Source organism: Brachyistius frenatus, unplaced genomic scaffold, assembly GCF_029030835.1.
Source record: "Brachyistius frenatus isolate BFR_SWC_R1_liver_20210118 unplaced genomic scaffold, ASM2903083v1 Contig_108, whole genome shotgun sequence".
Taxonomy (NCBI): domain Eukaryota; kingdom Metazoa; phylum Chordata; class Actinopteri; family Embiotocidae; genus Brachyistius; species Brachyistius frenatus.
In genome coordinates, this window is record NW_027210707.1 from 455999 (window position 1) to 475000 (window position 19002).

Here is a 19002-nt window from a genome sequence, read left to right on the forward strand (position 1 = left end):
AAAATGGAGAACGATATAAATGGTGTACTTTTGAGTTTGTTTGTGCAAGTAGAAGTAAAAAAAAAAAATTAAAAAAAATACCGTAGAAAACACTTATGCTTGTATTTTATTATAAGACAAAACCTTTATTGATTTCTCTATTAAATCCGGTCTATGTTTGAGTCCATACAGTGTAAGTGAAGCCGTGTTTTCTAATCTGCACGGGGCAGCATTAACAGGAAGTTTACAGCTATAGGGGAAAGGAAATGAACAACAAAAAACACCAAGCTGTGTGCAGCCTTGTCTGGCCCCTCAGTGTGAAAGTGGGCTAAGTAGGGCTAAACAGTGGCAGATGGCAGCATTGCTATGGGGTCGATGGGGTCTGTGTTGCAGGCAGAACAAAAGTGCCACCTCCTAAACTTTCCACTTTTCATTTAGCGATATTCCATCATTTTTATTAGTGTCACAAAAGGTCAATTTCAACAATGAACTGATCCCGTCTCTTAAATACTGTGTACGTCGCAAAAGCCTGATATTGCGTACCGCTCTGTGCCACAGACCTCAGTTGCACTGGGTGATATGTTCCTTCATCAGCATGAACATGTTCATCACTATACAGCGATGAGGCTGAAGCAGGTCTCCAAAAAAAAAGGCACAGTTTATCTCAGTATGAGTAGCATTTGCTAAAAAAAAAAACAACAACACAAGCTGTGTCAAGCTGTTTTACAAAATCACTAAGACTTCTGTTATTTTTGAAAATCTAACCATATATACACATGGGCTTTTTTTTTTTTCTTCCAAGATCAACATCTTCACAGAATCTGTGAGCTCGGGCTGTAGTGCCACAGATGGGGTATAAGAGACAAACTAAACAGGAATGCTGCTGTAAGAACAAAAGACTGAATGACAACATTTCAATCCACACTTTTAAGCTCATTCAAAAAATAAGTTTCTTTATGTCATTTGATGTTCAGAAAACGGTAAGTAAACATAAACATGTTACAGAGTAATCATAATAAACAACGTAACCACACATTTGACACGATGAATAACAAAAAAACAACAACATAAATGAACTTTTCTGAAATGTAACTTATATCAACACTGATGAAGCGTCTGTCTTGACATATTTATGGATGAGTCCATCTATTGCTCCCAAGCTGACTCTGAGAGTCGCTTGGTGCTTCAGGGAAGACAAAGTGTGTGGCGGGCTGCGTTGAGGTTCAGTCTGAGGCTCTGTTTCCTGGGTAGATGAGGATTTGACCCGCGAGTGTTTTTGGAAAGTCTGCTCCTCTGTGGGAGATACACAAGGAGATGGGCAGTTTTCTGTCCCAGTCTGAGCCTTTGTTTCCGGGTTAGACGGTGGTCCAGGGTCCTTTTGTGTCAGTAGTTTTTTCAGGATACAGGACAACTGAGGACTCAGGAGGAGAACCAGGGATCCACCAATACGGAGAACCCTGAACAGATGAGTTTAAAGAGTTGGTTTTACGCCGAAAAAAATAAACAGAACAAAATTATTATTTAAATGTATAGAGCTTATGTTGACTTAAGTGCAGCATCACTCACAGGCGAAGAATTCTGCCCGGCACACGGCACACATATTTTTCCGATTCACTGAACAATTCCAAAAGAAACAAGTGAAACAGACACACGGAGGAACAAACCTCTCCATCTCAGTAAGGATGAGTGGCAAGTTGGCAGCCATGTTTATTCTGCTGCCGAACTTCCTGCCAAATGGAAGGTCACAGATCACAGCGTCTGCACTGGCGCTAGGTAGAGGCAGCGCTCACACACACACACACACACACACACACACACACACACACACACACACACACACACACACACACACACACACACAGAGGAGGACAAAGAAGCCGAGGGGTAATTTAAAACATGTCAGCGGGCTGCACACTCACCTCCCACTCAGTGACTCCCATCCAAAACAAGCAGCTTTGGATTTCACAGTGAAAGTCACTTTCTGAAAGCCGTAGTGTATACGGTATGGAGCAAGTAAGAATACGTATCACCTGAGATTTGTCATTAAATGTCTCTAAGACATTAATGACTTATTACTTTATGACAAAGTTAAGTTGTTAAAATGCTTTAAAAGGCAGAATTCAAATTTGACCAACATTTCTGTCAGTTTTCCAAAAGGATGACACATTTCCCCTTCGACAAAAAGGCAATGTGTTCTCAAACTACTGTATGTAATGTAAAACGTAAAAATGTGGCCATTTTATATAAATAACTATGCAATGAACCATACGGCAGGTTTGATAAAACTCCTGAATATGTGATGCATGTTAAGATCACAGAAATGTGTACAAGATAAAATAACTCAAGAGTGATATCTGGCTTTTTGCTGAGTCATACTGTGGACCGTACTATTTTACATGTATTTAAACTGATCTTTAATTCAGGCACTCAGGAGTATCCTCGCTATCTATTGTCAGATTACTGCAATTTTGATCTTTGACCATTTTATATGGTGTACACAACTTTGTTCTCTAACTGCAGTACAATCCAAAGGATTTACAATTGGTTGTAAAGACGCATCTGCAGTAAGTTTCTCTAGATGAGAACTTTAACTTAATGGCAACTAGGTTAAATGTTTAATGACAACATAAAAAGTTAATTTTGTGCAGGTTTCCTACCCATAGATGAAGCTTTCAGCAGGTCTATTCTGTTTCCCAGCTCTGCAAACGCCATGTTCTCATTGGCCCTCTGCAGTTGTCCATCATCATTGTCTATACCCAGGAAACAGGCAGCCTGAAGAGCCCAGTGGCAGATCAGATAATAAAAGTGCTGTTACAATTGCACAAAAGTACACATTATGTATTCAGCTAAATGATCTGTGCACTTTTAAAAACAAAACATTTGATATATTCAGGAAGACCAAAAAGCAGGGAGGTAAATGAATGAAAATCAGATCAAATGTGTGCTAATTGTAACGAGGGAATGTTACAATTACAGTGCATTAATGGATATGTAAACAACATTAACATAAAATACATGGAAAACAAACAACAATAGTTCCAAACCTTTTTAAAACCTAAAAAGACTTTACAAACATCTCTACACAGATAAACATGAGTGTTGAATTCATTTCTGTCCTGACCTTGTTTTCCTGTGCAGCTTCCATTAGGATGATTCCCACCCCACACATTGGGTCGACCACACAAAAGCCAGGCTGTATCTGAGCCAGTGAGGCCATGGCCCAGGCGACTGTCGACCTCAGTCCCGTGGTTTTAATGTAGCTCCGGTTAGCCAGAGGTAACCTGAAGGAAAGAGAAAGGACCCGTAACCTATCACATTAATTAAAGCTGCAATATGAAATATATGACTCATATAACCCTCCACCATTTATAAATCCAGTATGTTTCTGAGATTTGGATTTCACATAATTATTGGGACTATTTAAGGCACAAAAAGAAAAACCTGTTGTTGGTGATTGACTCTTGATTTCATAACGACACAAAACAGTGAGAAATGCAAAAGCAATTCAAAAGCATTGAGAATATTGGCATTGCATGTTGTATTGCAAGCTGGATATGTTACAAGTCTGCTCATTTGATGGACCTTTGAAGAAGAGAGTCGACAGTCATTAATAATAAGTGTTAAATGTAGAGAAAGTGTTTTTTGCCATTAACCTTGTCAGTGGAAATCCCAGTAGGCAGTGGTCATCACTCAAATATACATTGACCTGCAGGAAAGAACAAATAACTAATATCATCACATTTGAAATGACAAGGAGCGAAGCACAGATTCTCTGCCAACAGCATCGTCCAAAGAGGAGAGTTTACCTTGAAAGTCCATTAAGCTGTAATCAATACAAACAGGAAGAGTTTTAACAAAGAGGTTTACCTCCAGCTGTGGATTCTTCAGGTCCGCCTTCCAGCCCAGCAGTCTGCTCAGACCTGCTCCAAGCACTCTGCTCACCTCCTATTTTACACACAATACGCAAACATGTAATAATCCTCTGAGCATACAGTTTTATACAGTATACCTACTTATGTAAATGACATTTCCGCTGAATGTGGATGTCTGTTTCAGGGTGTCTGGGGGTGTTCTGTACTCAACAGTGCAGGGGGAATAGAAAAATATGGCTATTTGACAAGGAGACATAGAGATCAGCTACTTGACTGCATGCACTGTGTTGTGTAAAATAAATTGCTAAACTGTTATATCATATGAGATGGATAATATCGAAAGAGAGCCAGACTGTGGCGCTTTAACAAGATTTTTCTATCCTGACACAAAGATTAAATTACATTTTCTTCATTACATAAATACAACAGCCAGAGATAATACACAGACTTTACTCAGTTTTGACATACACAGTCCAACTGTCACTACCTGTGTACCGAAGCATCGGGACAGAGATCCAGTACATTTGCAACTAATCCTAAAAGAGACTAGAGAGCACTCTGGATGGTTCCTGCAGGCTTTCGGTAGCGTCTTATCTCCATCTCCGGTGGTCTTCACTTTATCAGGCAAATGTGACAAGACAGAGGGAAAATAAAAAGCAATAGAAACATTTGATTAAAAGATGTAAACCCTAAAAATGTATATTATTTAAGTTGTATTGAAAGAATGATCAATTTTATTACCATTTTCCACACTTTCTACAGCAAAATCTTCTGTGATGTCATCCATCCTGCTGCTGCTGCTACTTTCCACATTGTGTTTCAGTCCCGGTGTTGTTGCTGCATCCTTCATGAAACAGGAGTCCCGATCTGCACCCTTTCTCTCCTCCTGCTCTTCCTCACTGTCCCTCTTCCTCTTCTTCTCCAGGGTCTGTGTTCCATTTTGTTTGACACTTCTCGGCCTCCCGTTCCCACTCTCCTCCTCCCTCTGCTCGTCTGTACTTTTTCTCGACTCTACAGGGCTCTTCTCGCCCTCCCTCCTCTGTTCTTCACTCCTTCCTCCCTCCTCCCTCTTCATTTTCAATGCCAGGGCAGTGCTTGGCGTTCTGCTGCTCTTTAGCTCCTCCTGCAGGCGGCTCCATGTCATTACAGCACTGGTCCACTGATCCCTGGCACCCAGAAGTTTGGTCTGCAGCTCAGATGCTGCCTTTGCTGTGAACATTACAAACATCAAAGCGTATAAATCTATGCAAAAGGGATAATTAAACACTTAATGTCACGGTGGTTTTCTTGCCCTTTGGAAGTTTTCTTTCAGTAAAATAATATAATAACTTGTAAGGCACACAATAAGTGAAAGACAGGCATACAGTGAAATATTTGACAAAGTATTCCTCCTGTTTTTTTTATATTAAACATTTGAACTGTGTTTTAGTGTTAGGCTGGTACCTGGGTTGGTGTGGGCTGACAGCCTGAACGGTGAGTCCTGTTTCAACAGAAGAAAGAGTCTCTCTGCAGCCTTCAGCTCACGGACTCTGTTAATCGTTGCAGAGGAGCTGAACAACACTTTACCAGGCATCTGACACACCTGCATATAAAAGTGTACAGTGTCATATTTGACAACTGTCTTGACCACGAGTTTAATGAAACAAACGCTGCCCTTGAGTTGACCAGTGCTGGATTGTTGAGGGAGACGCGAATATCCATATTTGAGAGAAATAAGTAAATCAGGTGGAAACATAATAGACAGAACTTGATGGGTTTCTAATAGAAAGTTTTTTTTGCCATCTGCTGATTGTTTTGAATACAATTTTTTTTTAAATCTCCAATTTCAGCATTTTAAATGGGAATACTTTCAAGTTGTTTTCACCCTCCATGATAGTAAACTGAATATCTTTTGGTCCTTCAGTTTTCGGGCACTAATCGACATTTTTAGGCAGTTAAGCTTTGCTGTAAATGTATAACTATGTACTATTGTGCAGCAGAGGTCAATGTCTTTCATACCTCAGTTTCTCTCAATCTCTAAAACCGACATATTTCTTACGTAGTTTTGAACGCGGCTTACACTCACGTCCTCGGCTGCCAGCTTCCTCTTCACCTCGTCAATTAAAAAAGGCTCCATCCCGTTACCAGCGGTGCAGAAGTAACGAACTACACTCCCCTCACTTCTTGGCTCAGCCATTATGTTGTAAAATGTCAACAAACAGTCATTTCTGCTCGTAGAAGTTTGTCAAATCTACGAATTGCCTTCGAAAGCCGCCATGTTGGATTTTTTTGTTTTTGTTTTGTTTTGTTTACAACGGAAACGGAACTACGTCATCTGACGTTGACGTCTCGGCCAGCAGGGGTCTCTCTCACACAGTGAAAAGAGTCACTTCATGCAGGAACAATCTGCATATTAACCGAAACGTTTTTCACAGTGGGAATGTAATAACGTGTCAACTGCGCTCAGACTTGTTCATATCGATTTCCTTTGTAAGAATGGTGTGTTAGTGTTGATGCAGCAGCACCGAGGCTACAACAACAAGCCTTTATTTTGTAATTAACAATGAAGGGAGAGAATTTAAGGTCCAGATTCCTCGATGTGTAGTAGGCTACAACATTCGCACACACTTTCACCTGAAAAACTGCACGTACATATACACACATTGGCTTGGACACACCTCTGCTGCAGTACAGTGCCCGGAGGCAGCTCTGAGCAGGTGTTCCTCCAAAGCCGAGAGGAAAACTCAAAAATACATCCTGCAGCAGAAGTAGGTGCTTTCAGACAATTCTCACTCTTCCCCTTATCTACCAAAGTCAGAGAGATCCTCCTTCCGAATATGTTTCCATACTTAGTCTAAATCCTTTTCTTATCGCTCTCTCTCCTCTTGCCTTTGTCTCTGTCTCACACACACACACACACACACACTCTTTTAAATCTCCCTTGTTTGTTGCTGACATTTTATTGACCCCAAACACATTTAATCCCTGATGAATTGTACTGTAAACTACTCCAATGTTGACAGTTTGGGGTGACCTGTGCATGCTCATAACAATGGTGAGAAATATGATGAGTAAATATGTTTATAGAACAGCGAGCATGCATTTCTTTAGATTGATCTAATATTGCTTCAGAGGGTTCGTTTGATTCCCTCTGAAATAATAAGTCCCTCCTTTTTTGTTTGTCTGAACATCCAAAAGAACCCAGCAGATTTATAATTTGTGGACAAAATATTGACTTTCCAACCTAAGCAAAGTACTAGAAATGAAAACCTTCAAGAACACCCATTTCATATTCTAATCTCATATTTCAGCAACAGTCAGACTGTGGTATTAAAATCTCCTCTTTGACAGTGAAAAATGATTTGTCATGTAAATTCAACCATTTATGAACTTTATTCATTCATATAACAACAACAACAACAACAACAAAAACCTCAATGGAGTTTTTCTTCTATAAAAGCTTTTATAACAATCTTTCCCTTGTGGGTCACATAATTATCACCCAGCATCTCACAGTCAGACACCCTGTTACATCAAAGTGCTTCAGATACTGTATAAACTTTATTGGGATACAAGATTGATGATAATTGGAGTACCTTTAGTCAGTGACAGCTTTAATTAAAGTTAAAGTTGGATTTATGGGGCTTTTACCTAACAAGACACAATTCAGGCTTCCCTTTTTCTGTGTCACTCTTTTTTTCTTTAAAGTTTAGCCCCAGGACTGCTTTAATCCGTCTATACCGCTGGACGTATCCATGTAGAAAGGCGACATTAATACTCTTTTCAACAGCTGTCATTTACAATAATTAGCCCCACTGCTGCTAAGTGAACACAAAGGCATCACAAAATGGACGCCTGGCACAGCCGTCATGGCATGATGTATTACTGCACATTAAACTTGTTTTTATTCTCCTCCACACTCCATAAATGATTGCAGGGAGGATGCAAGGGAGGGAGGTGGATGAAGGCAGAAAGAAGGGAAGATGAAGAACACATAAAAATAAAATAGAGGATGGAGGAGAAGAGAGCGGAGGAGCATAAATGATGAAAAAGGGAAAGAAAATAAAAGGAAAAGGATACACAGATAAATATTGGGCATAGATGAGACAAAGCAAACAGCAGCTTTGCCTTACAACTTCATCATGTTGAACTGCGTGCAACCTTGAAGTCAAGGAGCTCTACTTTGAGAGGGTCAAGAAAGAAAACAGTGTTGCTAAAATTGCAAACAACAGGACAAAAGACTTAAATTAATTCTGATAAACAGAAGCAGACTCTCAAAACACAATCATTACCTTAAATTGACAAAAAAAAAACAAGTTGATTGATGTTGAGTGGTGTCAGTGCAGCTCTATAGCCAGAAATGATGTAAGACTTAAAGCCAGATTTTTACCCGTTATCTGTTCAAAGTTAGTGTTAGTTAGGTCATGTAAAATAAACAAAACACCATGGCAACTGGGCTACTCCATCCACAGGTGAAAACCGGGAAATATGGCTAAAGCTTTGAAAGGACAAAATAAATTGATTAAATCTTTTGGCGGTTAGAGGAGCACATTTTTGTAGGAGCAAGACGAAACTTTCAAAGCGCGTCGACGGCCGTCTCTAAAGCCAATGTTTTGGATTGTCCTCTATGGCCCACTGTAGAAACATGGTGGTGCTGCTACTTGGAGGGCTGAATAGAAGAGGACAGGCTCCCTATGTAGGCCTTAAGGGCTCATTCTCAAGGTCACGAAAACACAATTTTATTTCACATTTTACACGGATGAAAACATGATTGTGAATATTATATTTGATTTCTGCCAACATATCCTCCTAAATCCTACATAATGGTCCTTTAATGTCGAGCAAATTTGAATGAAATGAAGCTCGGTCACACGATCATAAATACATCACACATAATGTCACACAGCTCAAATGCTGCAACAGTGTTCAGTACAGTTTCCCACCAACTCTTGAATGCATCACAGCAGGTCTTATATGGAAAACACAAACAGGGAAATTTGTCAGCGGATTTCTGATGAAGACACACACACACACACACACACTGTCGTCTATAATGTCACTGAGAGATGTAAATGTCATAGGTCCATTCCTTGAATTATCCGTTGTCTAATTGATAATTATATCTGAGATTGAAATGGTATTATCTCATCCAATTACACATTCAGCATGTGATGATTAGTATTCAGTGAGCTTTCAGGAGGGCTGTCATTTAAAAGGACAGACTTTTTGTGTGCATGTATGGTCGAGTCCATCTATCAGCCTCCTCTCCCCTCGATACATCACCTTTATTTTATCCTATATTCCTCTTCTTCTCTACTCTTCCTCTTCCCCCTCTCTTCCTTTTCTCATCGTTTCTTTCCTGCTGTCGTCTCCACTTTCTTTCATCTTCACTTCACTCTCAGATGGAAATGAGACCTTTAAAAAGAGACAGTAAAAAAAAAAAAAAGAGAGAGAGGAGGAGGAGGGAGAACTCAATTGTCACCACTCCACCATGTACTGTATATATGTGTGCAATCATGCCTGTTTCTAAGTGCTGGTGTGTGTGTGTGTGTGTGTGTGTGTGTGTGTGTGTGTGTGTGTGTGTGTGTGTGTGTGTGTGTGTGTGTGTGTGTGTGTGTGTGTGTGTGTGTGTGTGTGTGTGTGATCTAAGCACATTTAAATATTTACTGCTCTCATAGGAGAGTGAAGTGTGTCAACAGGGCCGAGCATCTGCAGAGAGAGATAGAGAGAGAGAGAGAGAGAGAGAGAGAGAGAGAGAGAGGTAGACGGAGCTGAACAGGTAAACACTGCAGCACACTGACAGAAGCTATCAAAATCAACAATAGCTGGAGAAATGAGGAAGATGAGGAGGAAGATTGGAAGCAGACTGGAGGGAGAGGAAGACTTATAGAACGAGTGAGGAGTAGAGGGTACTGATGAAAAATGTGTGTGTGCGTGTGTGTGTGTGTGTGTGTGTGTGTGTGTTGGTCTGCGTATGATTTGTTTTGTGTTTTTTTGTGTAATTTAATGGTTCACTGTTTTCAATCTTTTGAACATTAACATATCATTGTCAGATGTAATGTGACACCTTGGAGCTGCAAACAAAGTGAGCACAACAACAGCAAAATAATTTTTCCAGTTGACATTAACATTCACATTATATTAAAGATGAATTAAAACTATAATCTGATGTTAAAGCCAGCTACTTTCAGATACGATTTTTAGCTACGAGGTCAAGCCTTCTACTTCTTTTAAGGACCGTGAGAAGGTAACTCAAGTTATTACTTTGAGATTGGAGTGCTGCTTTACTTGAAATGGACCAGACACTGATATCCCAGTTGTGATTGGTTCAGAGTGCTGCAGCAAGGCTCCTTACAGCTGAAATGGAGCAGCTCCAGCTTTTCTCTCCGACCCGTTACTCTCCTAAACCCCTCGTGGTTTTCTCAGTTCATTGGACCAGCAGCTTTCGGTTGTTTCTAAACGTAGACTTGCTCTCAGGGCCGACTGGGCTTTCTCAGTAGCAGCTCCGAAATATTGGAAGAAATCAGGTCGTCGGCTTCACGACCAGTATTAAAATCTCTATGTATATATTTTCACTGTCATTTCCAGATCAGGCCAATTTCATTTGAATTTGAACTCTATTCTTTTTCTTAAGTATCATTTATAGTTGTCATGTTTTCTTTGTGTGTTGTTTTGATTTAATTCTGTTTTAAATTTTCCTTCATTTAGTTTTATTGCTTATTTTGTCTTTAATAGATTTAATGTTTCAAGTCAATCTGATCGTTTTAATTGTGTTTGCTGTTGTGTAGCACTTCGATCGACTTTTATGGTATTTGAATATAAATAAAATGAAAACTGACTTGACTTGACACATAATAACTACTTGATTCACCAGAGGTATGAAGTGCTAATTTGAATTTACACCCCATATTGGACAAACCTCACTGTCTCTCGCTTTGTTTTCCTTTTGGCTTGTTTTGTTTATTTTACCTTCCTGTCCTTCCACCATCTGCTGTTTTGTGACACTAAATCATTAAGACAGTGTCTGACAGCCGTGGCTGCCTCTCCACCGAAAGTCAGCACACAAAACAGCTGCTTGTGCAAAACGACAACACACAGCTGAATGCACAAACTGTGAAATTACCTGAATGATTAAGATGTCCCCATTAAAACTGATACACAGTCCACAGTACTGTGCAGGGACATTTCATTCAACTGAGATACACAAAACTGTGATGCGGCAGTGCACAAGCCCTTGTCCCAGTTAACAAAGAACATCGCTCACACTACATAAAATCCCAAATCCCCTTGTCCCATATTTTATCAAGTAAAAAAAAAGTCAACATCACACCACCACCAAGGCCACTGTTCCATTTAGCTAAATAAAAAAGCTCTAAGCCCTTGGCCTATTTTTTTTCAATGTTTAACACAGCCTCAAAGAGTTTGTAGCAATTACTTTCATTCCCAAGGACCTCTTTCTGGTTGGAGTCCCCCAGCACAGAGAGGAGCGCTTCAATTTCACTGCAATGTATTCACTTTAAGATAACACCATAAGAACGACTGCGAAATAACTTCTCCCAGAGGCTGTAATCCTCCGTCCGTCCACCAACAACAAACCTTCTCAGACCGGGATCACTCGGGCCAACAGGGTCCTCGGTCCCGAGTAGTTGCACTTCCCGCTCACTACCGCCAGGGGGAGGTGTAGGTTTACCGCTGAGCTGCATTGGAGCTGCTGTGTGTTGTCTTGGGGAGCGTCGTTGCCGCAGCGGTCGGAAGAAGAAGGGAAAGTGGAAGAGAAGAAGGAGGCTGGCTGTCCAAAACACAAGTCACTGCAGAGACAGAGAGATCAGATGACGCTGAAATATTGCTGGAATATTAGTGGGAAATGTTAGTGAGGCTATTTTGAGGTATTTGACAAATGCTACGTCCTGTTGATGATGAGTTAAATCGATATTTTTCTTGTGTCTTGAGTTGTGTTGACATTCACAACTTGTGTTAAAGGCCTGAAGTAGATACTCTCTCTCTCTCTCTCTCTCTCTCTCTCTCTCTCTCTCTCTATATATATATATATATATATATAAAGATGTAAAACCAGTAATAGGTGTAAAAAGATGAATCATGTTTAATTTTTTTGTTTTTTTTCTGAGATTCTGCCATAAATTAGGAATTTTTTGCTGGTTTGTTGTGCTTTATACATACAGATCTCGACAAAATTAAAGGACCTCTCCAATCTTTTTCTTAGATCAGCATCTACGTGTATGGCAGCCGTTCCAGTGTCTTTTGAACTCCAATACAGGCACACCTGATTCTCCTTAATGAGGTACTGATTAGGTGATCACCTGAACCAAATCTTATTTAATGAAGAAAAGTATAAAAAGCAGCGGTGCGGTCATCACTATCCTCTTGTAATAGGACCAGCTGGATGGCAGAATCGGTGCTAGTAATACCTCAAAAGTAATTGGAATAAACAGAAAATGGACTATTGACCATGCCGAAGGAGTTAAACAGAAACGTTTTGAGTGAGGAAAAGAAGGGTTCAATCCTGGTTTTACTGGCAGAGGGACACGGTGAGCGTCGGGTTGCTTCCGTCCTTACAATTTCAAAGACGCCGGTTCATAAGAACGAGGTCAAGCAGCAGACATTAGGGACAACGAAGCTACAGACCGGCAGAGGACGAAAACGACTCTCCACCCACCGGGATGACCGCCAACTCAGTCGAATGTCACGCAACAACCGTAGGACGACATCAAGTGGCCTTCAAAAAGAACGGCAAACGGTCGAGGACGGTTAGAAACCGGCTCCAAGGGGCGGCTGAAGTCGTGCAAAGCTCGAAAAAAAAAAGCCCTTCATCAACGAAAAGCAAAGAAGAGCCAGGCTGAGGTTTGCAAAAGACCATAAGGATTGGACCATAGGGGACTAGAGGAAGGTCATCTTCTGTGATGAGTCCAATTTTCAGCTTTGCCCAACACCTGGTGGTCTAATGGTTAGACGGAGATCTGGAGAGGCCTACAAGCCACAGTGTCTCGCACCTTGAGTGAAATTTGGTGGAGGATCGGTGAAGATCTGGGGAGCTTCAGAAGGCTGGAATCGGGCGGATTTGTCTTTTGTGAAGGACGCATGAATCAAGCCAAGTACAAAGTTGTCCTGGAAGAAAACTTGCTTCCTTCTGCTCTGACGATGTTCCCCAACTCTGAGGAGTGTTTTTTTTTTTTTTTTTCCATCAGGACGATGCTCCATGCGACACAGCCGGGTCAGTGAAGGTGTGGATGAAGGACCACCGGATCAGGACCCTGTCATGGCCAGCCCAATCTCCAGTCCTGAATCCCATTGAAAACCTCTGGAATGTGATCAAGAGGAAGATGGACGGTCACAAGCCATCAAACAAAACCGAGCTGCTTGAATTTTTGCGCCAGGAGTGGCATAAAGTCACCCGACAGCAATGTGAACGAGGTGGAGAGACGCCAAGACGCATGAAAGCTGTGATTGTAAATCAAGGTTATTCCACCAAATATTGATTTCTGAACTCTTCCTAAGTTAAAACATTAGTACTGTGTTGTTTAAAAATGAATATAAACTTGTATTCTTTGCATTATTCGAGATCTGAAAATACTGCATCTTTTCTGTTATTCTGACCAGTTGTAATTTTCTGCAAATAAATGCTCTAAATGACGTTATTTTTATTTGAAATTTGGGTGAAATGTTGTCAGTAGTTTATAGAATAAAACAAACATTTTCATTTTACTCAAACACATACCAATACATGGTAAAACCAGAGAAACTGATCATTTTGAATTGCTCTCATTGTTTTCCAGAGCTGTATAAATGCCATCATGGGCCAGCTGTTGTCATCAGAAGAACAGCTTTCCCAAACGAAGGACGCCGTCGGTTCTGTGCTCTACGACGCCATGTTGGAGGGCGGAGCCGTACCTGACCTCGCCGTAGTCCACCCTCTCCTCCTAGCCAATCAAGGCGACAGCTGCGTCTCCCAGGCCCGCCTCCAGGAACAACTGCAACAGGTTCATAAAGGTTTACACCAGCGTGTGTGACGGCACAAATGAGTGATGCTGAGGAGCAAAACACAAAAGGAGATGAGGAGAGACTGCAAAACATTTAGGCCACATTGATCACTGTTAAATCTATCGAGTCAGGACATGCAGATGGAGATGAACAGGAAGGAGGAGGAAGATGATGTTGCCTTGAAACAGTAAAGAAAGAGCGATGGTTCAAAACGAAGCATCACTCTGTATTAAAATGGAGTCCTGCTAGGGATTGTGAAGAGGTTACAAATCAATACACAGGCCAGCAAGGACCAATATGATGATGACAAAAGGCTATTGATGGTTTAAAAGAAGAGAGAGCAACCTGCTCCCCTGACATTTTTTTTATTTCAGACAGATTACAGGAAACCGTGAGCTGGTATCCTGTTACCATTTCAGCATTACAATGTTCTGATCATATCTCCTCCCACAGCTGCAGGGCGACATTGGGAACAAGGCGCCCACCTACCTGAGGGATCTGATTGGCCGACTGTCGACCTTCTCAGACGAGCCGCGTCTGGCGGGCCTGGTGGGATTGGTGGTTACTATGGTGATGGATATGGCCTACACGTCTTCGAAACGATCATCAGGTGTGAAAGGAAAGTCAGCGGGCTCGTCATCGTGCCAGGTGAGGCCTGACGGGAAGTTGGGAAGAAAATATGGTTAAACCAGAAGTGTGTTTGCTGAAATAATTAATATATATATATATATATATATATATATATATATATATATATATATAAATAAAAGAAAAACTAAACATTTCTGGATTTACCGACACAATTGTAATGAACATGAAACAGTCAAATAAAGATATTTCAGATCTGAGAGATATTTTGGAACATAATGTTGAGCTTAGTAGCACTTAAGATAAATGTCCAGGAGGAGTACCTGAGGAGCCACAGAAATATTAAGATACTTATAAATCAAAATTTCTGCACCACCGTAAACACTTGAATTTGTACCTCCAGCAGAGAGTGTGGGAACTGCAGGAGGTGATGGAGGAGTACCTGAAGCGCTGTCGGATCAGCCTGAATGATAAGAGCAGACTGATCCAGGATGCTACCAGACTTGAGGCCCAGCTCAGCTTCACCCTCACCCAGCTGAAGACCTGTCTGCTGGGCGGAGACGTTGACTCCAGGTGGGAGAATACAGTCAAGGATGATGTCATACGGCAGAGTATTGTATGGAGAAACTGTTACACAAAATTGAACATGGCATAAGATAAAGGGAGTAAAATACAGTACGATACAGTTGAATGCAGTAGTTCTTACACTGTGTGCTCCTCCAGGTCCCTGAGACACTGGGCCAGCGGAGCCGCATTTCACACCCAGATGTTGTTTCACCTGGCTGGTCTGGAGGGCAAAGTTGAGCCCCTCGCTGCAAGAGCAGCCCTGGAGCAGTACAAGGAAGACCTCGCACAGATCATACCTGCTTACAGGTAAAACCATTAGTACAGCAAAGGGTTTTTTTTCCCCAGCTTTGACAGGAAACAAGGGAAGGAAACCAGGAGACAAAGAAAGCAAACAAGGAAATGAGGAAAGGAAACAAGGAGACAAGGGAAGGAAACAAAGAAATGAAACAAAGAGACAAGGAAAGGAAACGGGGGAAGGAAACAAGGAGACAAAGATAGGAAACAAGGAAATTAAACAAGAATACAAGGGAACAAAATAAGAAAACAAGGAAAGAAGGAAACAAAATAAGGAAACAAGAAAAGGAAAAAAAGAAACAAAACAAGGAAATGGGAAGGAAACAAGGAAACGCATCAAGTTTTCGTAGTCAACATGTCCATGCCGTGCCCTAATGTGTTTGTAGGATGTGCATTCTCGTTTGGGTTACTAATGGGACCAAAGTTTGAAATGATACCTGTTAATGAATGTGTGGAGAGTTTTTCTCTTTTTTTCTCCTTTGAGAATGAAATGACAGTTCATCACTATGAGATGTTTGCACCACTCACACCGTAAGGCTGTCTGCCGTTTGTTGAACGTTTTCGATGGTGGAGCCGCTGGACAACCTGCTGTATTCAGGCATGTGAAATACAAGATAGAGTCCATGGCCAAACATAGATTGTTTTGAGACCATGTTAGACAGCATAAACACAGCACTTCAGTGGAAGTAGAAGCCTGATAAAAAAGCATAATGACGGTGGAAACTGCAGCCACACAGGGCCTGTCAGTCTGTTATGAGACAAGCTCTCCAGCTGCTTCTAAATATGACAGCAGAAACACAAAAAGCTCATCAGACTGTCAGAAAAGTGAAGCCCCTAAAAATGTTCAGCCTGCATTTAGAGTTTCCTGTGGGTAAAATGGTAAAAAGATGAAAGCTAAATCGTACGGCAATTTTTTTTCATCAATGAATTTGAGAGCCGGCAGCTTCTCAACCACTGAGGAAGCAACACACCTGAAATACTGCAGCGATGAATGCAGAGTTTTGTTTAAAAGAATGAAGATCCATTAATAAAGCTCAGCTTATGCAAGAAGTTGAGTGCTAAAGTGTGTCATAAGAAGACTCATCCATAAATGAATGAGTCCGCTTTTGTAAAAAATAAATAAATAAATAAAAAGTTAGAATAACAACTTTTTTTTCTACCTTTTCTTCTTCCTACCGAACCGTCACACCCTGATCTCCTCCCTTTAGGCGTTACAAGTCAAATACAGTTTGTGTCGTGAAATGTCGAGGGGGTCTTCTGGCAACATGCGACCCCTCCGGAGAGCTGCCAGAGGAAGGCGCCATGACAGGACTCATCGTGACAGACAGAGAGACGGGAAGCAGAGTGACCATCCTTCGGTCCAGCATGGAGACAGAGACAGGTGGACTTTTTGAAGTGACCAATAAAGTTGTTTTTGCTTTTCTCTGTCATTTTGCATTTAACTGAACTGCGCTGAATTTAACAGAGAGAAGAAGAAGGAGAGTCTCCGGGCCTGATACCACCTCTACAGCTGTGTTCTCCTCCGTCAACCCGGACCTGATCACCTCGGATCAGTACGCTCAGGCCTACCTGGACCGCCTGTTCTCTGATAAGGGACCTGTGGCTGAGCTGGAGAACTACTTTAACAAAGCTAGCGAGACTCTGAGAACGGTAAGAACCGAGTGTACGAAGAAGACCGGGCTGAGAAACGGGATGGAACAAAGTGACGGAGTGGATCTTAAAGACCAGGCGGAGGGAATTAACGAAGAACAAAGAGTGGACGAGAGGGAGAGGAGGGGAAGACGGGAGGAGACGGAGCAAAGCAATCCAATGGATGACAGTCTGAAGATGAGTATAGTGGAGACGCAGCCGGATGAATAGCCTCAGTCACGGTCATCACGGTGCAACAATGAGGGATGTCTAATAATAATTAAAAGCTCACCAAATTTGATCTTAGATTGTAAATTGTAAACGTGGCATCAAAGCAGCAGCTTTTGAGAATTAAACCAATAGATCACTAGAAGTGTGTATTGATTGTCCTTTTGCACTTGCAGGCTAATGATGTTGATAAATCAGATTCAAAAAAGGATATTTCATACATGCCATTTCTATTAGTGGAAGTGTACCAGCAGCATGTGGCGCAAATTTTGCCGGCACGTCCACCTTTTAAAATATTGATTCAGAAAGTTATCAGTGTCATGGTTTTAACAATGGAAACGCCCCAAACACACAACACCGAAAGATAGAACTTTACTTACAAAGAACTGTTGGATTCATGAATGCCAGCCACAATACTGAAGGAGAAGAGTCCAAAGCTGACAAAATACAAACAAAGAAACCAATAAGGTTGAAGCTTTGAGAGACAACAGGTTGGCTGCAGGTGGACAGGAACCGGTGAGGTGGGCGTGGCCATTAGGTGAGTGGACACGAAGAGAGACAGCGAGGCCCTCTGGTGGTTGGAGGGAGTGATGCAGGAAACAAACTGATTAACTAAAACACAGAAAGACCAAAATCCTGGCACCAACCAACTCTGCCTGCAGCAGAGAGGAACATCAATTTGTTTTTCCTCAGAGAAAGTTCCTCCGACTTCATAAGTCCAAATTTGGACATGGCAGACATCACATTTGATGATGTGAAATATGAAGTCTGCAGCAGTGTAGCATGTCAAAGCTCGATTCTGTGGTTACTGATTGGTGCAGCGAAACCGATGTTTCCCTGCAGCAGCGTGTAAATGTAAACTCCACCTTGTAATAAAGTAAACATATTTATTCACATCAGTTAAAATTGTGTTTTTTTTTTCTGGTCAGTAACATACTTCCCTGTCTTTTTAAAAGTTTTAAAATTTCAGTGTAACTTTAGTTGGTAGAAAACTGCACATGCTTTTGATTTTTCTCTGCCAAACTCCTTTTCGAAGGTCACGTGCACAACAACCTGTCCTCCACCTGCACAGGACCATTCTGTCCATGTACGTGAAAGGAAGCGCTTTCTTCTAAGAGGGCACATTTTGAGTGACGTTCACAGGAGAGATGGTGCTTTTTCCCCCGAAGTGTTTCTCGCGTAGAAAGGTCGAAAAGATGCTTTCTGTCTCGGTATTATGGAGCGCGATGCAGCAGGTGGGCGAGCGGTACAGGAAGGAGCTCTTTGGTGGCGTCGCTGCCGCACCGTGTGAATGTCAAGCCTGAGGGGGGGCCGGGGGTGGGGGTGGGATTTCTGTGGGTGTTTGAGTGGGTGTGCGAGCATGCATGCATGTTGGAGAAAAGATGTGAAAAATCCTGGCATGTGCAAAATACTGTGTCCCTTTCAGCATTGAACAATGTGAGCAAACATATTTGTGCGTGTGCGAAAAAAAAAAAAAAAAAAAAAAGGAAGGTGTGTGAGTTACTTGGAGAATAAGAGACAATGGTGATGACAGACAAAGAGGGAGAGCAGCACAAGTGGTTGATGGCTTTTCTTTATGCGCGCGTGTGTGTGTGTGTGTGTGTGTGTGTGTGTGTGTACGCGTGTGTGTGCGCGGGTGTGCGTCAGGTCTTGCGAGCTGTCGATGAGTCACGCTTCACAGCTCCAGTTGCTGGTCTCTGCTCTGCTAATGCTCTCTGATTGGTGTTATTACTCTCGCTCTTTTATTTTCTCCCTTCCTCTTTCGTTTCTCCCCCCCCCCTTTTTTTTTTTCACACTGGCTATTAGATTAGTGTGACTTTATTATTCAACACAATGCAAATCTGATTGGCTTCGTAAGCACCACGCCGCA

The 19002-nt window shown here is 41.7% G+C and overlaps 2 protein-coding genes and 1 long non-coding RNA gene across 8 annotated transcripts; 1 reads left to right on the forward strand and 2 right to left on the reverse strand.

Moving 5' to 3' along the window:
* Nucleotides 1-115: 115 nt before the first annotated feature.
* thumpd2 (THUMP domain containing 2) lies at nucleotides 116-6107 on the reverse strand. Of its 3 annotated transcripts, none has more exons than XM_069712289.1 (10): nucleotides 5917-6107; nucleotides 5295-5433; nucleotides 4593-5060; nucleotides 4339-4466; nucleotides 3847-3924; nucleotides 3633-3685; nucleotides 3101-3260; nucleotides 2637-2751; nucleotides 1644-1764; nucleotides 116-1436 (listed from the first exon to the last, which is right to left on the reverse strand). In XM_069712289.1, the coding sequence occupies exons 1-10, from the start codon at nucleotides 6025-6027 to the stop codon at nucleotides 1073-1075; spliced, it is 1737 nt and encodes a 578-aa protein (XP_069568390.1). In that variant the 5' UTR covers nucleotides 6028-6107; the 3' UTR covers nucleotides 116-1072. The 3 variants fall into 3 exon arrangements, with proteins under 3 accessions (XP_069568390.1, XP_069568389.1, XP_069568388.1); XM_069712288.1 differs by having other exon boundaries at nucleotides 5911-6107; XM_069712287.1 differs by having other exon boundaries at nucleotides 5890-6107.
* A 5440-nt stretch (nucleotides 6108-11547) lies between these two features.
* LOC138628931 (uncharacterized) lies at nucleotides 11548-14935 on the reverse strand. The gene is made up of 4 exons (XR_011311505.1): nucleotides 14857-14935; nucleotides 14316-14481; nucleotides 13564-13816; nucleotides 11548-11638 (listed from the first exon to the last, which is right to left on the reverse strand). It is a non-coding gene; the product is annotated as an uncharacterized lncRNA (long non-coding RNA).
* Nucleotides 11629-17135, forward strand: LOC138628925 (uncharacterized). 4 transcript variants are annotated; one of them, XM_069712316.1, is made up of 8 exons: nucleotides 11629-11716; nucleotides 13034-13294; nucleotides 13622-13825; nucleotides 14280-14474; nucleotides 14818-14987; nucleotides 15138-15287; nucleotides 16484-16656; nucleotides 16741-17135. In XM_069712316.1, exons 2-8 carry the CDS (start codon nucleotides 13076-13078, stop codon nucleotides 17133-17135), a joined length of 1506 nt encoding a protein of 501 aa, XP_069568417.1. In that variant the 5' UTR covers nucleotides 11629-11716; nucleotides 13034-13075. The 4 variants fall into 4 exon arrangements, with proteins under 4 accessions (XP_069568417.1, XP_069568418.1, XP_069568420.1 ...); XM_069712317.1 differs by having other exon boundaries at nucleotides 14821-14987; XM_069712319.1 differs by lacking the exon at nucleotides 13034-13294.
* Nucleotides 17136-19002: the final 1867 nt, after the last annotated feature.